This window comes from Colletotrichum destructivum, chromosome 1 (genome assembly GCF_034447905.1).
Source record: "Colletotrichum destructivum chromosome 1, complete sequence".
In the NCBI taxonomy this organism is placed as follows: domain Eukaryota; kingdom Fungi; phylum Ascomycota; class Sordariomycetes; order Glomerellales; family Glomerellaceae; genus Colletotrichum; species Colletotrichum destructivum.
Window position 1 is genome coordinate 634,900 of NC_085896.1, and position 20,868 is coordinate 655,767.

The 20,868-nt window shown below is 54.7% G+C and overlaps 3 protein-coding genes across 3 annotated transcripts; all 3 read right to left on the minus strand.

Annotated features, from left to right (window-relative positions):
• Nucleotides 1–1,997: 1,997 nt before the first annotated feature.
• On the minus strand, nucleotides 1,998–5,001 carry CDEST_00190 (Putative Ras-associating domain, sterile alpha motif domain, Ubiquitin-like domain superfamily). The gene is made up of 3 exons (XM_062916349.1): nucleotides 4,043–5,001; nucleotides 3,805–3,966; nucleotides 1,998–3,736 (listed from the first exon to the last, which is right to left on the minus strand). Exons 1-3 carry the CDS (start codon nucleotides 4,311–4,313, stop codon nucleotides 2,709–2,711), a joined length of 1,461 nt encoding a protein of 486 aa, XP_062772400.1. The 5' UTR covers nucleotides 4,314–5,001; the 3' UTR covers nucleotides 1,998–2,708.
• Nucleotides 5,002–10,832: 5,831 nt separating this feature from the next.
• Nucleotides 10,833–13,285, minus strand: CDEST_00191 (uncharacterized protein; the record flags this gene model as incomplete). Its single annotated transcript, XM_062916350.1, has 4 exons — nucleotides 10,833–11,270; nucleotides 11,315–11,349; nucleotides 11,386–11,935; nucleotides 11,957–13,285. The coding sequence occupies 4 exons, from the start codon at nucleotides 13,283–13,285 to the stop codon at nucleotides 10,833–10,835; spliced, it is 2,352 nt and encodes a 783-aa protein (XP_062772401.1).
• Nucleotides 13,286–14,113: 828 nt separating this feature from the next.
• CDEST_00192 (Putative aminotransferase, class I/classII, pyridoxal phosphate-dependent transferase, major) lies at nucleotides 14,114–17,543 on the minus strand. Its single transcript, XM_062916351.1, has 2 exons — nucleotides 17,103–17,543; nucleotides 14,114–16,696 (listed from the first exon to the last, which is right to left on the minus strand). Exon 2 carries the CDS (start codon nucleotides 16,533–16,535, stop codon nucleotides 14,520–14,522), a length of 2,016 nt encoding a protein of 671 aa, XP_062772402.1. The 5' UTR covers nucleotides 16,536–16,696; nucleotides 17,103–17,543; the 3' UTR covers nucleotides 14,114–14,519.
• Nucleotides 17,544–20,868: the final 3,325 nt, after the last annotated feature.

Below are 20,868 nucleotides of genomic sequence, written 5' to 3' on the forward strand. Positions count from 1 at the left end.
GACACTTCATGCGCGCGATTCAGTCCCATTTGCAAGCACTCGCCACGGAATTTCGCAGATCGTCGGCCTGCTCTCGCGCATCGAGGATACGCATACGCACAATGGTCGCCGTCATGTCAAACCACCCGCCAGACCACGATACCCAGGTGACTGGACAGTAATGCCCGGTTCCGTCCGTCTCACCTCCATCATCAGCTCCCAGCTTCAGATCACGTCAATACACCTCCTGTACCCCGTCAGACCGGCCTGTTTACACGGCCTTTCGAAACCGGACGGACATCCCACCCCTACCCTGTTGTACATGCCCAAAACACCAAACACTTGTCAACAAGCGACGATCGATCAAATCTGTGGGGGGAGGAGGTGCTGCCTCCCCAAAGTCTCGTGTCGGCCAGCATAAAGGAAAGAAAGAAAAACCACAGCTAAATTTCCGAGCCTGCCGCACAAAAAGAAAACTGGCCGGGCGGCCGGATCGTCGAAATGAAGGAGGACGGGGGAAAGCAGTTCCAGAAAAGTCACCCAGCAGCCCGGATCCTAGCCCATTTCCCCATCCCCCAGCCTTCCACACCCTTTCAATAGCCGACTTCCCGTCCATCTGCGACGGCTCGGCCGGCACGGGTCCACGGCGGAAACCGGTTCGTCGTTGGGGAGACGATCCTCTCACCCCCCTACCGCCGAACTCTCTTTCTATTTCCAGAGTCGCGCCGCGAGAACGACCGACATGAGGACTGGGACCTACCTACCGAAGAATTCGTGGTGAAGTCGCTTCCCGGTTTGGCTTGCATCGGCAACCCGAGCGTCTCGTCCATATGCAACAGCAACCTTCCCAAACCTCGGATCTTTGCCCCTTCTGCCATCGCCGCCCGCCCAAAGAAAGCCATATGACACCATTCACCCCTACTTCCCGTTCCGGAGAGCTCCTCTCCAGGGCCAGTCGTCAAAAATCCCGGGGGCTCTCTCCTCCGCACCCCACTCCGTCCGGACGTCGCACCCGAACCCTCCAAAATACATCACATCCCACCCCCTCGGCTCAATGCACAAATGGAAACTTGCTCAATCATCACCAATCCTCTGCGCTTCTCGTCTTGTTGGTTGACAGCAAACCACATAGGCGGGAAGGGGGTGGAGGGGGAAGAAAACGCACCCATAGGAAATTATCGCACGTCATTCCAACCCCGTGCTCTCATTCAGAGTTTCCTCTAACCCTTGACTCAATCAATATCACCCGAAACCTTCGAGCCGTAAGCCGCCGCTCCTCCTCCCCCCTCCTCAGCCTTCCGAACTAGCACCCCGCGTTCTTCATCAAATCTTCCAAGAAGCCACACTACTGTGTGCAACCCGCACAAGGCTCAAGGCAGGACGTAGGAACTATCAACATTGACCCAGATAAATACCCACCGAACTGAGACATCCCACACGGCCCTGCACCGTATCCGAATGCCACCAGCCCCCGTATCTCTAACAATCAACCAGCCGACCACGATCTACAACCGCCTCTTTCTGAACCTTGGTGCCGATACTGTGCCGCGGTTTCCCAATGAAAAGCATTATACGTGTAACGTAATCCTTCCCTGTCCTGTGCCCTCCCCCTCCCCTACGGACCAAGTATGCCATCACGCCTGCCCCTTTACCATCATCGTCATCATCATCATCATCATAGTACCTTTGAACGACCCGGCCCCAAACAAAACACGACAGAGAGCACAGCCCCGTAGTCCCCTCTTCCTCTTTCGTCCCTTGTGAACCAGGCTTGTGTCGTCGCTGGATCTGGGAGTCGTCCCATCCTGAGGCAGATCCCCATCCTTCAAGAACGCGAGTATAACTTTGACCCTGGACGCGATCGTCGCCTCTTTCTCTTGGCGAACCTCGTACCTTGTCCGTCTATGAGTGAGCGTGATTCTTGTAGCAGGATCGTCCTATCGCCGTATGCTTGAGGTCCCGTTTGATGTATCGGGTCATGCACCTTCGCCATCAGAAAAAGGTATGATGGTTTATGAGTTGAATCGTCTGCATCAAACAAAAAACGGCGAGAGGTTCATGTAAGAAATTGTGAATAGCCCCTTTTGATAGCTTCCGCGACCCCTTTGGTCGCACGAGCAGATGCCGCCGCCCAAATACCCAGAAAATCACTCGCCTCCTTCCAAGTGTTGCTTACACGACCGCTCTACGCGGGATCAAACCACATCAACATACACCATGACAGACAGGTACCATGCTCATCCTCTAAGTCCCGCTTACACCCAGCGTAAGCCCAAGCCGGACCCCAGAGCCACAACAGCAATAGACCCTTAACAGGCTCGCAGGAGGATGCCTTCATCGCGACGGATCATGGCCCTGGTGTCCTGTTGATTCGAGTTCTTGAAGCTCGTACAAAAACAAAAAAAAAGAAACAGATATTGCTCGGATCCGCGTTTCGAGTTCGGACAGTCCAGGAACAAATGCGAGACGAAACACCGTGGAGAAAAAAACACCTCCTGCCCAATCGAATCCACACTTTGTTTCCGCGACAGTATTCCAAAGTAGACGTGTGTCTCTTCCGCGCAGCGCTATGCAGGTGAACTCCAACTCCGGTGTGTGGTCAGGTCCAGTCAAGCTGTCCAACCCCGCATCTAACATGCGGCTGGTGTCCACTCAAATGAATCGGTTGGAAAAATAAGTTAAATCGGGGGAGGGTGAGCTTCGAGTATGATCAGTAGCGGTATCACCCCCTAAATAATACCGCCGGGCGGATCATAGCCCGTTGTCGCGCCTCTGGCTCCAAGCCCCGCGCTCCCAGGTTGTTCTGATGACGGATCGACTTGTGCGTTGTTAGTCTTCCGCAACATGAACATGGGTTTCTTGCCCTCCTTGTCCAGCTGTTTGAACAGAATGAGAGGCTTCTCTTCCAGTCCTAAGCAGCGCTCCTGGTCACCATAGACAATGTAGAGGGCGTATTGGTCCCAAGGTGCATTGATCTGGTACTTTTTGAGAGCCGCGGGCAGGACTTTGTAGCATGGGTCGTCCATGCTGACTCGGAACGATTTGAAGATCTCGACGGACGCGTTGCTCGTACTCGGGGTATCGGGGGCGGGGGTCGGCCCGCGCTTCGGCGCCGTGGCCTGTTCGCGGCCTTTGTATCCGTGGTCGTTCTCGGCAAATGTCGATCGTGAAGAAGGAGTGGGTGCTTCTGAGCGGTCAGAGCGATACGATCGGGAGCCCAGAGTTGCGCCACCATGTGTAGGAGGAGATGTCGGCGAGGGCATGTTCGGAGACGGATAACCGGGTGAGGTAGCCGTGCCCGAGCCGTTCATGGCTGCCAGATGTGATGACGACAAGACAGCTCGCTCTGCAGCGTTGGAAGGGTCCAGCGTCTGTTCCATGGACCTCTCATGGGTTGTTTGCAGATGTGATGGCGAGCTGTTTTTGGGCGTCGTTCCCAGCATGATCCTCTTAGTGGAATACTGGCGCTGCAGGCTCATCGACTGGGTAGACGACGGCGTCGGGGCCGGGGGTGAAACAGTCTCGTAACCGTAATTCTGGTTGTTGTTGTTGGAGACATTGGGTAGTGGTTGTGACGAGTCCTTAGCCAGGCGCAGGGCAGGTAGCATGTCCTCGCGCAAGCGTCTGAAGTCTTCCGAAAGCCGACGCAGATCCTTTTCCACCAGGCTCATCCGCTCGTCTCGCAGACGAAGCTGCTCGACCAGATGTTTGATGTCCTTGAGGGTTGCTGTCGCATACTGAGCTTCGGCGTCGGCGGCTGTGAGGGGGAAATAGAGGTCAGCTAGGGGCTGGCAGGTGGGTGTCAAAGAGTGCGGTATCACTTACATAAGGGCACATAGTGGTCGCTCTCTATAGGGATATCCTGAGCCTTCTTCACATCGTAGACGCTCTTCAGAATTGTGAGGCGATGACCAACACTGGCAATGCCCATGGACTTGAGGTCGTCATGTTGCAACGCGACCAGGGCCTCGCCGACTATCTCGTTCTCTGACAAAGGACTTGAATTAGCCAGGCTTCAACAACATGGCGGAGAGGCGACGGCGAAATCGCAAGACCAACTTACCAACAAAGCTATCGGCATATTGGGCAAGGCCGATAGTGCTAATGAAGTCGGCGCACTCGTCGGCGGTCCACTCGGAGATGATAGTCTCGGGCAAACGGTCGGCGCTGCTGCGGTGGCCGTAGGTGGTGGGCGTGTGCTCGCTGGAAGAGGGAAGCTCGGAGTCGATTGGGGATGCCTCGTCGTCGGCAACGGGCGAGTTGGGTCCAAGACTGCGCTCATATTCGTCGTCGGCGTCCGACTCTGCGTAGGCGGTGCCCGAGTCGAAATTCATGGCTGGTGTTGGTTGGTCGTGGGCCAGATCAGAAGCAAGGAGGGGAGGATGGTGCGCAGCAGCACGTCGTAGCAGAGGTGAAGCAACGGTAGCGGAGGTTGCAGCCGTGAGCGGCAGTCAGAAAGACACAGAGACTGGAAGAGAGAGGGAGAAAACAAGTCCAGATGACGAAGACGAATCGGGGGGAGGGTTGTTGAGTGTCGAGAAGCGCCGGCGGTGCCCTCAGGATGAGGAGGTCGAGAGGGCGGCTGCGGGGGCCCGTTGCAGAAGAGATTGGTAGTGTGGGAGCAGCACACGGGATTGGGCTGACAAAGGCGGGATCACGAGCATCGGTTCCTCGCGCTGTTCGTCGGTGTTGCTGGCCGACTGTCTTTGGAAAGAGGTGGTGTCGGGAGAAGGAGAGAGGAGGGGAAGAGAAAAAGAGAGGGTGACAGTAGAAGGTGTACGAAGAGGCGTAGGAACGAAGAGGCTCAATCGGAAGCACGCTACTCGGACAGACCAAGGTGGTAGGTAGGCCGTCGTCAGAGTCGACTGCAGGATTTGGAAGGACAAGTCAGGTCAAAGATGAGATCGTCGTTCGGGCTCGGGCTCAGGCGAAAGGGGCGGAGGAGATTCTGGCAGCGGCAGGATGTAGCAGCAGTGACTGGGCTGGAACTGAATCGGATATGAGAGTGCTGCAGACGGACGAGGAGGAAGAAGAGGAGTAGGAGGAAGGAGGAGGGGAGGGGAAAGATAGACATTTGTGGTACCTGTGATTTGGTGGAGGGCGCCGCGTAGTCAGAAGTACATCCCATGGTGGGCTTCCCCCGTGCGGTGTAGTGTGCCTTGGTTGCCCGCCCTGCACTGCGTCGCAGCGCGGGTCTCGGTTCAGTGCAGGTCGTCAGGGCACCTCACTGCAGGACACCCACCTCCTGTGGAGCTGCAGGTATGGGTGTGGTCCAGGAAGGGCCCCAGCAGGCCCTTCTGCCCGCCATCCAGTGAGAGGAGCGCTCCGGTACCTGTGCCAGCCCAGCATCAGCAGTAGCGTAATGGATATTGACAGAGATCCTAGGCCAGCATGGCAGACATGACAGGCATGGCATGGCAGGACGAAAAGCAAGCAGACCTGGAAGCATCGACTCCGAGAACCTAGTTGTATGTATTTTGTCTTCTGTCGATCTGGGGTTTCACTTTTATGCACAATACGGTCTGCTAGTACTTACAATGCAGAATAGAGCAGAACAGGACAGAACAGAATTGATGGGGGGAAACGTCGCAATCGTCCGCTCGTACATATGTATACTAATCAGGATTGAGCGCAGATGTTCAAATGTGAGCATCTGCCGCCGCCCCTTGACATTGCATACGATAAGCAGTCACCGACGTAAACATCATCTCGCGTGCCAATTGCAAAACGCAGAATGCAATATCCGTCTGAATGCCACCACCAAGACGACGGGGCAAGATGTCCAACGATGCGCTGTGCCGCCGTCCTCGGCCCATTACCGCGGCCCCAAAAGCGTGTTAGCGCCCAAAGGGGCTCATCCCTGCGCGGCCAACTCGATCCAATTGCCTGTTTGCTGCCGTGAAGCCTGCGGATACTACTGTACCGTTCAGATATCCGTCCTGGGCGTGGCAAACGGCCTGCCTGTCTTGGCCGATGTGGAGCAGTAGTAATTCTGCTGCATGGATAGCGGAAGTAGAAGTAGAAGCAGAAGCAGAAGCTGTATGTCGTGGTTGTTATTTTCCACCTTGCTTCTGTCCCTCCAGATGACAGAGACAATCTCGGGATAGGCGTCGAGGAGTTCTTTCTTTGTTACACCAATGGCAGGTTCCAGAAGCCAACCCATCTGCATGTCTCTCCATGCGGGAGATGGCGTGGCACAGTAGGACGAATGCAATATAAACCACGGAATAAGCAAGGAAAGGGGGAAACTTGACCCAGAGAAACCAGAGATTTTACTGTGACGGCCTGTAAGATGAAAACTGGAATGCTGCTGGCTCAGCAGCAGTCCAGTGTCCAGTCACCGGTGGCGTCTCCCCTCCGTCGGTAATTGGGACCGAGTAGCCCAGCCGTTGCCAATCGCTTGTCGCAAGGTGGAGACCTGCATCTCCTTCCACGGGGGGGCCTCCCACTCTCCCACAGCGTGTTATGATGTTGCCCATATGCTTAAGGTAAGGTAGAAGTACTCCACCAACCTACCTGCTGGCTTCTTCTCTACGACTAATATGATAGGTAAGTCGACTACCATCTCCTACGTCTCTCATGACGACTCTCGCTGCGCTCAAACCCCAATCTGGGCCTTTGCAAACGCCCGGGCCGAGCACGGAAAAGAAGAGTTCGGAACCCGCGCAAGCCAGGGCTCAGGAGCCACGCTGCGAAGTCATTATCAGATGCTTTTGCCGTTTCCTCGTTGCTTTCTACCGTCCGAGCACCATCTGGTCCTCCGCCAACCACGTCGCTCCATCTCGACCACAGCGTTCCGCACGCCTTTGTCCATCCTAAATCTACCCGGCTCCCAGTGGCCCGATGTTCCATTTCGTCACCGTACCCTAATCACTTGCTCTCTCTCTCTCTCTCTTTCTTCCTCTCTACCTCCCTACTAGCCTCAACCTTTTCAGGAACCTCTCGAGGACTTGCTCTGGCCTTGCCGTGAACCACAATGAGCCACAGGCCCAAGTATGTATGTTGTACATACAAGTACCGTACTCAGAGCAGAGTCGGTTCCTTACGCAGCCAAGCTGCACCAGGGAATGAGTCCCGACCGCCATCCCCGCATCTTTTTCTCGCCGATTCGGCGCCTCCAGGGTTGATACTGGTTCGTGTCAATATGCACACTCACTCCGGAAACGCGCCGCCTACAGGCACGACCTTTTCTTGCAACCATTCTGTTGCTTAATCGGACCCGGCGTACCACCCACAATGCTCCATCCGTAGCTCCCATTCTGAATCGTGGCCTCGCGCCTATCCGTCTATACCCTATACCACACATTGTGCTATTGGCGAAAATCTGGATTCGTCTGGATCCGGCGCACCGCATGCGTTCGGGTACCGGCTTCTCAGTGAACCAAACGGATCGAGTTCCACCCTGCCTTACGTTTCCATCGGGGTCCCGTCAGTCTAGACCTCGAACCGCCCACACTCGACACGTTCACGGCTTGGATCCCGTTCCCACCATTCCCCGACTGCTCCGTTCAAACACATGACTGTCCCAACATCAAACAAAACACAATGAGGCATTTTAACCTATCGAGACGTCTTGATACCAGATGGCCCAGCCAAAGGCCTGCGCGACTTATTATTCTCACGAAGAGGGTCGTCCATCATTTAACATTATGGATCGGTACCCACTCCGTCGCCGCCACAGCTTCCAAGCTTGTCAACTTGGGAGCGACGTCGCCGTCTTGGCACTTTATGACAAACCTGCAACTATCACATCAAAGCTACCGCCTGCAACCATCTGGACCCTCAATTTCAACAAAACACATGCCCTGCAGGGCTACACATGGCTGGACATAGCATTCGTGCCAAAGAAGTTACTGGCGGGCCAAGTCGACAACGTCAATGGCAGCTGCACCCCCCTGCTGGACGAGCCCTGCGTCGATCGTCCTCGGCCATCTCACAACGCTCTCCCCTTATCAGTCATGGCCGTCTTGCTGCCCGTTTCCCCGTCGTCTCTACTCGCACCCATTTCTGGTTGTTCATCGCAACTATTATATCACGGCACTCAAGCTCGTGCAGGCCCATCGCATGCTGTAGCCCATATCCTCGCTTGTAACACAAACCATATGTGGGAAACGTCCGGCAATCATACCTCAGCTCATGTCGTTCTTGAACGGACTAGGTTGAGTCGACTGTCGAAATCGGAAGAAGGCTCAAACGGCCCCCAATTGTCACCCCGCTCGTGGTCTTGGTTTCAGACTTTCTTGCCGACCCGTCTGTATGGGTCGCTCCAAGAAGCATTCAAGTTCGTCCTTCACGAAGCCCACAACCTCATCCGTGCCAAGCCACCCGTTGGAAACACACTTCTGCGCCAGTGGCTGCGCTATGCGGAAGACAATAACTAAGCAGGACACGAAAGATGGACCTTGGGCCCAGTTTACCGGCTGTCATATCTGACAGCCATCCGAGCAACATCATAGACGTTTTCTATTATGCTGCATGACTCCAGCAAGCATCTCGTTTCGATACCCTCGGGCCATCTCGTATCGTAGATGCCATCAATCGTGGACTGTTCTGCCTCAACGTGTTGGATATCACCATCTACTCGGAGCATGCGACATCGCTCTAGCTCGTCGCACGACCTTCCTGGCCACATCCCAAACCCCCTCATTTGGCGTCAGTAAACGCAACCGGATCTGTCTCATGTTTTCCTCCGGACGATGAGTGAAGGACCAAGCCGCCAGATTTCGTTGTTCGTCTCAACCTCCCTCGCCGTGCTCGCCCGTTTTCCTAGGCTCCCTATGATGCCTTGAATGTCAGCAAGCTCATCACATGAACTACCCAGACAAGTCCTCGACACTCTGCAAGCAGTCCCCCTCTCCATGGAAACCCGAATCCAATCGTCAATTCTTGATGAGACCGAGGCCCCGTTGACAAACAAACATCGGCCGTCCGCTTGCCGCACGGCGCCGCAACGCGACGTACGCCCGAACCTAACGTTGCAGGACTGGCTCGCCTCTTCTTCCGGAAAAGGCAAAGACCATCGAGCGTCTTTCTCATCCAAGTTGTCCATCGCCGCACATCTCTCTCCCAGAAAATCCCATCATAGGGCAGATAGACTTCGGCGCTAAAGCCTCTCCAGCCCCCCCCCCCCCCCTCCTTCTCCCTCAACAAGGATCCGAACTATGTATGGTTCGCTCGGCCGAGTCCATGTTCCCTCCCCTCTCTGAGTTTACCCCTTTGTCTTCCAACTTTAAGCTCGCTGCGCCCACCAGCCGTCCTCCCGAATGGCCCCCTCCCATGGGCCATCATGGGATCCAGTAACTTCCCGACACCAGAGAGACCTTGCCGAAGGTTCCCAACTTTCAACCGGGAGTGGGGTCATCGACATCAAACACTCTGGGATTTCGCCACGGGATCCGATTCAACTTATCAGTCTTAAACTCGCCATCCCGAGTCACAACTCCGGTTGGGAAAACCCTTGAACATCGTCTCACCGTCCTCCTTCTGTTCCTCGAAGCTCGCCATTCAGGCCAGGCAGCCTTTGTTCGGGGGGGAGACGTCTGCATCCTCATCCGGGGGCCCCTCGGCAGGATACAGCAACCCAGTCGGGAGGGGCCTAGCGCAAAAAAGTGGACTGGCGGCTACCAAGCCTACCCTTTCTGCATGTTCTTGAAGCCGGCCGACCTTCATCCGAGCTTCCGGAACTTCCCAAGACTGATCTCACATCCATCAAGCCTCCCAACTTCTCTATCACTGTCGCACCAGAGATGCCCTCCCAAACCCCGCTGCCGCGACCTGTCCTTCTGGTAGTGCCTTAGGGCGCATGCGCGTAAACCAAGGCTCGCCAGCGTTGCCAAGGCTGAAATTCGTCTGGTGCTCGACCGCGATGCCTCAAACTAGGCGGACATGTTGATCCGGTTGCTGAAATGGCCGGCCATTCCTCTGCCTCGTTGGACGAGTTGGCTGCTCTCGCGACCTCAACATACATTTTTGACCCTCGCGATCGATACATGGCTGGGACAACCAATGGGTCTCGCAGGTAACTAGACCGTCGATGTCGAACCATTTATCTCGTTTGTTTCGTTTACTCGCCACTCTTCCATATTGCAGTGCTCCTCTAAATTGATTTCACCGATGTTCAAATGCAGATCTGGAGAAGCACAAGGAAGGCTAAAGGAGCGAGTACGAGCGCTCAGTTATAGCCATGGTGTTGACATAAGGATGTTGGTTTTGTAGTCCTGGTTCCAGCAATGTATTGTGCACTCGTCAACACTTGGGATGATCTTGAAGCCAACAATCTCGCCCTCTATATCTTCCCTTCCCTTCCCTTTTCTTCCTGTGCTGGTTCCGTTTTCCAACCACCCAAATGGTACAGAGAAAGACAAGTGGGCTGTTCTCTTCCAGAGTCACCCGAATCGCTCCCTCTCATCCAACAACCTTTTGATATTCAACACAGCATTCTTGACCACCACACTTAATGCCGGTCGGACATAATTGGCATCGTGTCATGCGACTCGGACAATTCGACAGCCATGCGTGGGTCGGGGCCATCACTTTTCATCATCCGTTCGGTTCATGGCATGCACCGTGACCGATAGGGTTGAGGAACGCTCATCATGCCGCTCTTTCTTCAATCACTGTTGTATCTTGAGCTGGACTACCCCGCCCAGCCTCTTCTTCTTCTTCGGTCCCATTTCTCTTCGGAGAATCTTGACATGGTTCTCAATACTTTTAGCGTATTCATCAGCAGTCTCATGTCGATCAACGAGCTGCTCGCCTGTGCCAGTTGGGTTAGTCTTACTCATGCCATCATATCTAGTATCAACGTTGATGAAATGCTCGAGCACGACTGACTGAAATCCGATATTTCTCTTTTAAGAAAAGGCCATTTGGCCATGTTGGTCTGCCAGTTGCTTTTTTGCCGTTCCAGTCTTGGGCTCGGATCGCTCATTCCGTACGCGTTTCTTTTCTGGCTCTTCTTCCTGGATGGACTTTGGACTGAGAAAAGACGTCACTGTGCGTTTTTGATTCTCACGCCAACTTCCAGGATACCCGAGACCCTCAACAGTCTGTTTCTCGGACATCAGGGGGTTGCATCCCGACTGAACTTGCGCCCTGCTTTTGCGCGGGCTTCCTGACGGAAGAGTATCGTACCGAGACTTTGCATCTCGAATGTTGCGAGCAGACGCTTCGTCTTCAGACAGAGGCCAGTAGTGATCGTTCGAAGCTTGGCTCTCTTCATTGGGTTTGACTAGAGACTTAGCTTGAAAGATATCACTGTGGTGAGTGCCAGTGCCTTGATGTGCGTCAGTCTATGCCACTGGTCCGAGTTTCTGCCAAAGTCATGGAGGCCGACCAGGCGGGAGAACGTGTTCGTCGGGTCAAGAAAACCTGGGAGAAACGAAAATGAAGATGTAACAAACGTACCATGGTCACGACACTCAGCAGATGCTGCAGAAAGGCTACGGTTGGCAGCATTCCCTGTGTTGGGTTCAGGGAGCGTCTGGCTACGGCGTCTGCCCATCTTCAAGCCAATCCTAGCGTTCACCCAAGTACGAGACGAGGAATCGGTCTCTATCGCGGCCGCATATTTCGCGTTTGCAAACTCTGCGACACGGAATTCCGGCTCATATAGAGGACCTGGCAACGTGTTGATTGGTACCAACCCTAGTGTGCTGGGATCCACTCCACGTTGATTCAACACCTTTGGCTTCTGACCCTGCGTTGTTGAAGTATGTGAGCCTGGCGTGCTTTGGCGGGATGATGTGGATGGCGATGTGACCGGGAATACCACACCTGCTCTTGCGCGCGATGCCGCGTTTGGCGGGGTTTCGTGCTCCTTAGTGACGCCCGAAGTTCCTCTCGTGGCATTCTTCTCGGAGGCCGAAGAATGAGAAGGCTCAGTTGACGCAAGTCTTTGTTGGGATGGCTCCAGCCTCGAATTTGTCGTCGATGGTTTGCCCCTTTTCAAACCGTCCTAGGGGTTTGAAGCGCGGACACCCAGACGGGAATCTTGAGAACCTGGCTTGGAGGTGTGCTTCGGTACCGCCACGACTCGAACGACAGGCTTGGATGCTCTGATTGCCATGTTGGACATCAGATTGAAGCCGCGAATGCCACCGGGTTTCTCTGCAGTAGCCGGTGCCTTCTCTTGTGTGCCACACCAGGTAACGTATGGCGTATGATGTGTTTTGCCCTTCTTTGCTTGAGGTATTTCTTCTGTACGAAAGTTTGAACTGTTTGGCGAGGTATGAGAATACGAGGCTGCGGTATGCGGCGTTGCTGTTTGTTCATGCTCAACCAGGACCGAAGAGGGTTGGGTGAGCCGGTTGCTTGTGGCGACCATATCATCGCCACTTGCCATCAACTTCATCGTTCTCGATTCCTTCGATTTCGTACTTTTGGCGTGCTTGCTACTCGCTTTTGCCTCCCGCGCACTCTTGTCTGTTGTCGGGGCGGGGCCAGTGTCGTCGTTTTCGAGAATGAAACCCGATATCTGGATCCCTGCCGGATTGTTCTCAACGACACCATCCTCGCTGACAACCATGTCCCGCGCGATGAGTGGCTCTGCCTCGGGGAAAAAGCCAGTCCGGTATGAGCGACTTTCCAACTTGGCTGCGACTCTGAGGTCCCCTATGTGATTGTCGCCCGGGGATGATGGAACCCTCAAAGGAGACGAGTGAGCCAGGAAGGACGTATCAGAGCGATCCAGAGAACTGCCACAAACTGGATCAAATGGATCAACGAATAGGCTCCCACCTGTTTCCTGAGACTGAGAGTCGGCGTTGTTGCCAGCTTTGTCTCGCGAGGTTGGAATAGTACGGATGCTTCCGAGACGAGGACCGGAAGTCTTTGACTGGGGGCTCAACACATGCCGGGTTGACGGCAAAGACATGACACCTTGATGAGGCTTCCAAGGATGAGTGGCGGATGTATTTGAAATGTGAGTTTTACGTCGGCTGTGATCGATCGAAGAGGCAAAAGGCGAAGATGACTGTGTCGAATTACAAGAAGCCATGGTCGGCTCTCCGGCTGATGTAACACTCGGACTTTGCGGGTAAGTTGGGCCGGCGGCTACCAAAGAAGACGTCGGTTGCCAGCTATTGTAAGTCCTAAAAAGGGAGTATTTATCGTCAAAACCATACACGTCGGGAGCCTGGCCTCCGGGAGCCGGCGATCTTCGAGGAGTAGAGTTGGAAGGGCGGAGGGATGGCAGCGACGTGATGACTGGTCTTTGGGGGCGCTCGGAAGCCTCTTGATGCGACCGAGATTGGTCCGAAGACTGGCGAGACGGCGCAGAACCGTAACGAGAATGGTTGTCTGCCATAGTGAACAAAAACCCAAGCGCACAAAAAGCTGCTTACATGTAGCTTGTCTCATAAACCCGGGAAGTGCTTGAGATTCGAGAGTCGATGATGGGGGCGCGCTTGTACCAAAAGGCCGCAACGTCGAACGAAGCAACTGGGCTGGGGACAAAAAGGCCGGAAGAGAAAGCCGAGAATGATGACGTCCCAAGAAATACAAGACGAGCCTTGAAGAATATTCCTCCAAAATCCGAGCAAGTAAGAATGGGATACAGAACTGTGTTGATTGGGGGACAATGAGGGAGAGTGGTGATGATGTTTTGTGGGTGCTTTTGACTAGCAACCCGGCGACGAAAAGTCAACAACAGGTTGAGAAAGCCAGTGTCAAAAACAAAAGCGCAAGGTAAGGTAGACAGAGGAACAAGCAGTAGGTATTCGGGTCGAAAGTTCAGATAGAAGGAGCGACTTGCCCTAAGACGGAAGGTACGTGGGGGGGGTTAGGAAGGAGAGATCCGCCTTGTGAAGGAGCGAAACAACATACACTGAAATAGCAGGTAGGTAGGTACTTGCCTCGGCACAATGAGGGGGGAAGGAAGGAATTAAGCAATCTTGATGAGTATGCACGACTTTCCTTCCAGGCGGAAAACCGTCGCGAAGTTGTTTCTCGTGGACGAGGTCATGATACAGCACCTGTTACCTATCAGAATGGAGGCATATAGAGAGCGCCGCGGAGGCGGCAAGATTCATGACCCCTCTAACATGTCGTGAATGTGGCGAGCTTCCTTTCCCCATCCCGTCTTCATAGGCACCACCACAACAAGCACGGCGACGCGATCCATCATGGTCAATAAAGGGTATGGTATGTCCATTACTCTAAGCTGCCTTAGTTGTCGTCTATATTTCTCAGCCCCGCAGAGCCTAATACTACTAGTTATGTTGGTACGGTGCCGTGGCACATGAATTCGTTCGCTATTCCCGTCATTACTCCCAAAACGCCAAGGCCATGCACATGCAGGCTCTTCCTTAAACAACGAACAGCAGACACTCGACATTGATATCACAGGTATCATGTAAACACGTCGATGCTGGCAGAAGTGAATACAAGGCATCAAACTCCCTCACCCTCCTCCAGGAGACGTTGCTTCATCGTCCCGTCCAATTCGCGCCTCGTCATTGTCTGGACCCCAAGGTCCGACCGGTCGTGAAACGTTCGCTTCGTTGCCGTCGCCAACTTCGATTGCCAACAGGGCTGGCAAATTACCGCAGGCGAGCCTTGGCATCTTGGACACCGCGGGCCATGACATCCTCGAGCCTCCAGCGAGGAGGCTTGTAAACACCCTCCAAGCCGTTGGCCTTGCGCCACTCTTTCTCTGTTTCGGGGGTAACGCCTTCAGGGAGAGGCTCTTGACCACCAGCGATGCCGGTGGAGAATCTGATCTGGAGCTTGTCGGCGACTTCGTGAACGGCAGTAAGGAGTCTATCGAGGTCGTCCTTGTTGTGGGCGGAGGAGACGCAAAATCGGACACGCGAGCTAATAAGAGGCGTTGCGGGGTAGCCGACAATGACGACGGAAATCTTGCGCTTGAGCATCTCGTGACTGAAGGCGGGCATCTTGCCAGGGTTGTAGAGCATGACGGGAATGATGGGGGAGTCATCGTGGCCGTAGACGATGAGGCCCAGACGCTTGAGACCGAGACGAAGGTAGCGGGAGTTGAAGGCAATACGTTCCAGACGCTCCGCACCCTGGCCGGGGCAGAGCTCGCCGGTAATGAGGCGGAGAGAGGCTAGAATCTGCATGAGGACCGATGGCGCAGGCGACTCGCCCAAGATGGTCGCGGCGTTGGAGCTACGCAACTTGTCGATGATGCTCTTATCTGCCGCAACGTAGCCACCGTTGGCACCGAAAGACTTGGTGAGAGTACCCATGAGGATGTCCACACGGGCGGGGTCGACGCCAAAGTAGTCGCAAACTCCACGGCCACGAGGGCCAACGGCGCCGATGCTGTGGGCCTCGTCGATGAAGAGGTAGAACTTGTACTTGTCCTTGAGAGCCATGATACCGGGCAAATCGCACATGGTTCCCTCCATCGAGTACAAGCCCTCGACGGCAACCAGGATCTTCTTCCAGGGGCGATGTGTGCGAGGCTGGCCCTGAGAGATGGCCTCACGGAGCTTGCGCTCGAGATCGACGACATCGTTGTGCTTGAAGGAAGAAATGACGGCACCAGAGAGTCGAGCACCGACCCTGATGGAGGCGTGGTTCAATTCGTCAGAGAGAATGAGGCAACCCTTGGACACGAGAGCGGGGAAGGAGCTGGCATTGGTGACGAAACCCATGGAGAAGACCATAGAGGCGGGTTTGCCCACGAAGCTGGCGATTTCCTTCTCGACCTCTAGAGCCAAGTCCGAGGTGCCGACATCAGCGCGGGGGCTGCAGGTGCTGAGAGCGTATCTCTTGACGCATTCCTCAACGGCATCGGCACAGGGGCCTTCGGACTGGGCAAAGCCGAGATAGTTGTAGGAGCTCATGTTCAGGGTCTCGGTGTGGGTGCCAGTGTAGTTGTAAGTGCGGTTGTAATCTCTCGACTCGCGATCCATGAGGGTTATGTAGCGGCCGGGGACGCCGGTAATGGGACGTGCGAAGCAGTCGTCAATACGCATCTTCAGACGACGGACGTAAAAGTTGTCAAAGTCCTCGTTCAAAGGGGCGTATCCATTCTGGGGCTTGAGGGCCTGGTAGTGCTTCTTCTCGCCGAAGCGCTTGCCAAAGAAGTCGCGAGCATGGCCGAAGAGGATGAGGATCAGGTAGCTGATGTAGGTGGTGAGGACATAGTAGTAGGGCGGCTCATCGATGATGGGGGGGTCGAGCGGCTTGCCGTCGTTGGACTTGCTCACGTATCGGTGACTGGGGTGGAGGAGGGGACCGAATTGAGCATCGAAGCGTCTCTTCTTCTCCGTCTCCACCACCGAAGGCGGCGAGTAGAGGGTCGTAGGCGGTTCATTGGTGTCCGGCTCACCAGCGGTAGCGGTAGAGAGGGAGATTGTAGGAAGGGAGATGGTCGAGGGAGTAATTTGGGTCGAAGAAATGTTTTGCTGCTGCATGGCCAAGAGGGCTTGCTGGGCTGTCTGGTGGTCCTTATCCTTGCCACCCTTGGGAGAGGTGAAGAAATTGGCGAGGCGGTTACCGGAACGAGAAGGTCTTCTTTCTTTCTCGTTGAGCGGCATGGCGGAAGGGTGAGAGGTCGAGAAGGGATTCGCAATTCTACGGGGCATTGCTGAGGCGCGGTGCGGCAGAGTGCGGACGGGTCGGTAGTTGAAGCGGAAAAGGGGTGTGTCGAGGTCCGAGAGAGACCAGGCGAGAGACGAACCGAGAGATTTGACGGCGGCGATACAATCCCTTGTATGATGTGATGAAGCCGAGGATAGAGGATGCGCTGTAGGGAGAGGGGAAACAGTTGGTCAGCAAAATAATGCGAGTCTGACGGGTCGCCCGGATGTGGTGGAAGAGGGAAAGAAAGGTTGAAGGTTTGAGAAATAGGGAAATTGTCGGTCAGGGTGTCAGTGGCGCACGCGCGGTCGCAGAGCCAGAAGCAGGCGGCCACTAAAAACCGACCCGCCAGGGTTGCTCGGAGCCAAGGCTCTCCTCATGCGACAACCTCTTTGGGAGGGATTGATGGCAGCACAAACGAGACGGAAGAGAAAAAAAGAACCCCCCCCCCAATCGGGGGTGCGCTAAGGATACGCTTAAGGAGCCACAAAGGCCATCGACCTGCCGGAGGCACAAATCGGGTTGGTTCGGATGGCGAGGATGATGATTATGAAATAACGGTCAAGACTCACCAGAAAGTAGTGCTGTAAGCAGCTGCTCGGGCGGGACTGGAGGTTGGGGATTGGGAGTGTTCCTCGATCCAGCAGGTCGAGTTGGGTCGCAGAGGGCGTAACGGCGTTCTCTTGTCTCTGGCGACTGTGTTGCTTCGCAATTGACTTGGGTGCTCAGTAAAGGAATGGATTACGGGCGAATGTGTTGTTGATCAACCAAAGAGATGGTGGCTCTGGCGTGCCTCGGTGCAGTTGCGCGTGAAGCTGTTTGTGTGTCGCTGAGCGGTTTGGTGCCTCGGGCTGCAGCAGATCTGAGGATCGGGTTGGAAAACAACGGCAGTGGACTCGGAGGGAAAAGAGGAAGACAACGACCCTCGCAGATTTTGTAACAGCTGCAAGGGGCGCAAGTAGAGGGTGAGAGTGAGAAAGAAAGGCGAGAGTAAGGGAAGAGGGAGGCAAGGTATCCGTAGAGAATGTCGATTTCGGGTCGTTGCGCGAGGGGATTGGACCGTGATTTTAGGTAAATTGGGTACGGGTGGGCGTGGTGAGGTGACTTTTCTTTCCTTACTGCAGCGCTGGATGTGAAAGGTATTCTTACGGCAAAAGTCGGCGATAAGGTACCTCGTGTGGAGTCGTTCAACTCAGGGGAAGCGTTGTTCCTGTGGTGCCTTGAGCTTTGCCCGACAGATACAGGGTCTGTGATTGGTTGGTCGCCGGGCACGACAGGCGAGGCCCAGGACGGTGGGGAGGAGAGCGTATGAGCGGGTAAGCAAGCAAGTAAGCGAAAATACAGTACAGTAGCAGCAACAAGCTAAGATTGAGGCAACATGTATCTGCAACTTGGTCCTACGTCACTTAATTGGTTGTCGTTGGTGGTTTGTCTTGTTTTTCCGTGGAGGGGAAAGAATGCAACAAGGAAGAACCTCGAGTGTGGGAGAGGGAGGAAGAGAGATCGAGATACACGCGCACACACAAGCACAAACACAAACACACATACACACACCAAAGTATATGAGTGCGTGTCTGTGTTAGTCAAAGGAGGCAGGGGATGGATGCCTCAGCCTCAACATGTTGAATCTTTTTTTTCTATCTCTTGGTCGGAGGTGTTGAGCAGAATGGGCATACACTAGTAGAGATAATAGCCCTTGGGGGGAAGAAACTATTCACGCTGAGAGTTGTGTTTCCAATACGGAGCAAAATTACCGCGATGACGGCCCATCCGTCTTCCAGATACATGGTTGCCCGCCAGATTCTCGCCATGCGCCCATGTACCTACACAGAGGTAAGGTACCTCCTTAGCACGTACAAATCACATCTTCTTCCAGGCCCTGAAGTTCATATTAGCGGGAGCCTCTCGACAAGCTCTTGCCGTAATAGAAGTTGCTTACTTCCCCGTTAGCGCGTCTCGCTCAATTTCGAAGATCGACTTGGACACAACTTCCCGAAAGGTCCGGGTTGCACGCTGTACGTCTTGCACGCCTGCACGGACAAGCCCTGTAGCCCGTCCATTCCCTCTCCCCTCTCATTTGCTCCTTTGGCATGTCCAAGTCTTCGCTTCCATCGGTTTGCCCTCGCTTCCTCGCCCAGACCCACGATTCGCCTCTGACCTTCAAGCAAGGCTTGCAACTCAGTCCCCCCTTTGAGGTCTCAAGACTTGACACTGGCTTCTCGCTCAATTCCCCGGAACCCTCTGTGGGCCCTTATTCAAGCAACAACAACAAGTTGGCAACAACATCACCCTTGCTCTTCATGCCCATCGATGTTGGCCTGTTCTGGCCGGTCCTTGCTGTACCTTGACCCACTCTGACAAGTCGTCGAACCAGCAGGCGTGATTTCGGTTGTTGGGCAAACTCCGTTCAGCTTCGACGCCTTACTCCTCTCGGTGTCCATCCACACATCTACTGGCAATCAATCCATTGTCACGCGTAAGGCAAGAGGGGAAGGGCTTGCCCGGACGACACGGACGACATGGACGAAACGAACGCGCCAGACTCTGTCGCTGACTGATAATCGGACATTTTGATCACTCGCTCGGATGCAATGGCAATAGAAAATGTCACAATGGCCATGGCACCGGCGTCTGGCATTGTCAGCGTGCGTCTGAAAGCTGCAAGAATGCAACCCCCCTTCGATCTTGGCATGCTGCCCTAAGGCAGCCTTTGGCCCATATGCAGACACTAGGAGCCTCTCTACACGTCCAAATATACGAAGTAGGGTGTGCATGACGGGAAGAGCTAAGCTAAGAGCTGCCAGTCAGTGCCGTTCCCCGTTCGTTACCCGCTACCGTTCCCGCCAGCCACATTACCGCCTGCTCCTCCATGACCTCGTTGTTCAACGGCCCAGAGCCGGGTCAACCATCGCCATGTTGTTTGAACGTCGCCCTGTTCACGGTTCTCACTTGGACCGCCAATCCGCCTTGTATGGCCAGCAAAGCACAAAATCATGGAGCCCCCCTGCTCGTCTTCCTCGTCGACAGCCCTCTTCTCATCTGCATTCGAGTAATCACGCGTCCTCACCTCCGCTGCGCGATGGCTGCGTCGAGGGATTGCAAACGCTGTAACCATCAAACCAATCACGTTCGACGTGTCTCTCGGGCAATGTCACCAGCACATAACGCATCCCTACACGTCCTGTTTACCCATCAAACACTAATTTGTAGTTGGTTTTGTTGTCGGATCATCTCTGCTAACTTCAGGAGCATGATAAAGCATCGACTGCCCTGCTAGCCGGACTCACCGACGACACAACAGCAGAGTTGATCCCAGCAAAGTCGGGGCACATTCGAATGAGCGATTCCCAAGCGCGAGCCCCCATCGACCATGAAGCAGCACGCACAGTGCACACGACTTTGACGATGGAGGCAAGACGTTGCGTTGTGGAGGCGGAAAAGGAAGGGAAATAAAGCCACCACACGCTCGGATGATCAGCTGATGAAATGTCGAACGGACTGGGACGCAGAGGCTGTCTCGGCGTTCGACTTCTGCATGACACGATGGATGCTACTCATGTACGCTCCACGACTTTGATCGTTGACCGTTGACCGCTGAACATTCAACGACCTACTATGTGCCATTGTCCGAGGTCGAGCTGTAACTGCCAACTGCTAACGACCTCCGAGACGACTTGCCAACTTGGCGCTGTTTGTTTGTTCTGTGTTTCTTCTCTGGGCGGCATGCCGTTTTCGACTTTCTCGGACAGTTGCAACGCACGGCATGACGGCTGCTCGACGGTTATTCGGCTACCTTGGTTGGGCAATCTCGATCTCCCCCGATGGGCCGGCAATCACTCCAGATCATGGTACCCGGAAGCCTCGGCGCAGCCAACGACAAACCACCACACACAGTCTGCCTGTCCTGCTTGTTTACTCTGGTGATGTGGGGGGTTGGAAGAGTGTGACCTGTCAGTGCAGCGTGTTGAATTAGGTAGGACCCATTGCCTTTGCAAGCTTTTCCCCAGCATAGCGTCCCCATTCTGAGACGTTTTCGAGTTCGCTCGGACGCCGCTATCGATAGGGGGGGCGGTTGCACTGCAGTGACCTTCATCGAGCTCAGTGAGGCGGATCGGGGGGTGGGGGGGCGCATTCGTGCACCAGCCACAGGGCGGAATGGGCTAGCCTCCGGCTCATCATAATGCCATGAACGCCTCGCCCAGGGCTTCAAGGCTTGACATTGACGGCGGTCTCGGGTAACGTGACAGGGCAACTGGTTCAAGCGCCGAGGATGAGTAAAGGACGAGAGCACAGCTCACCATGGTCCTCGTTCACGACAGAGCGTCAATGGCTCTAATG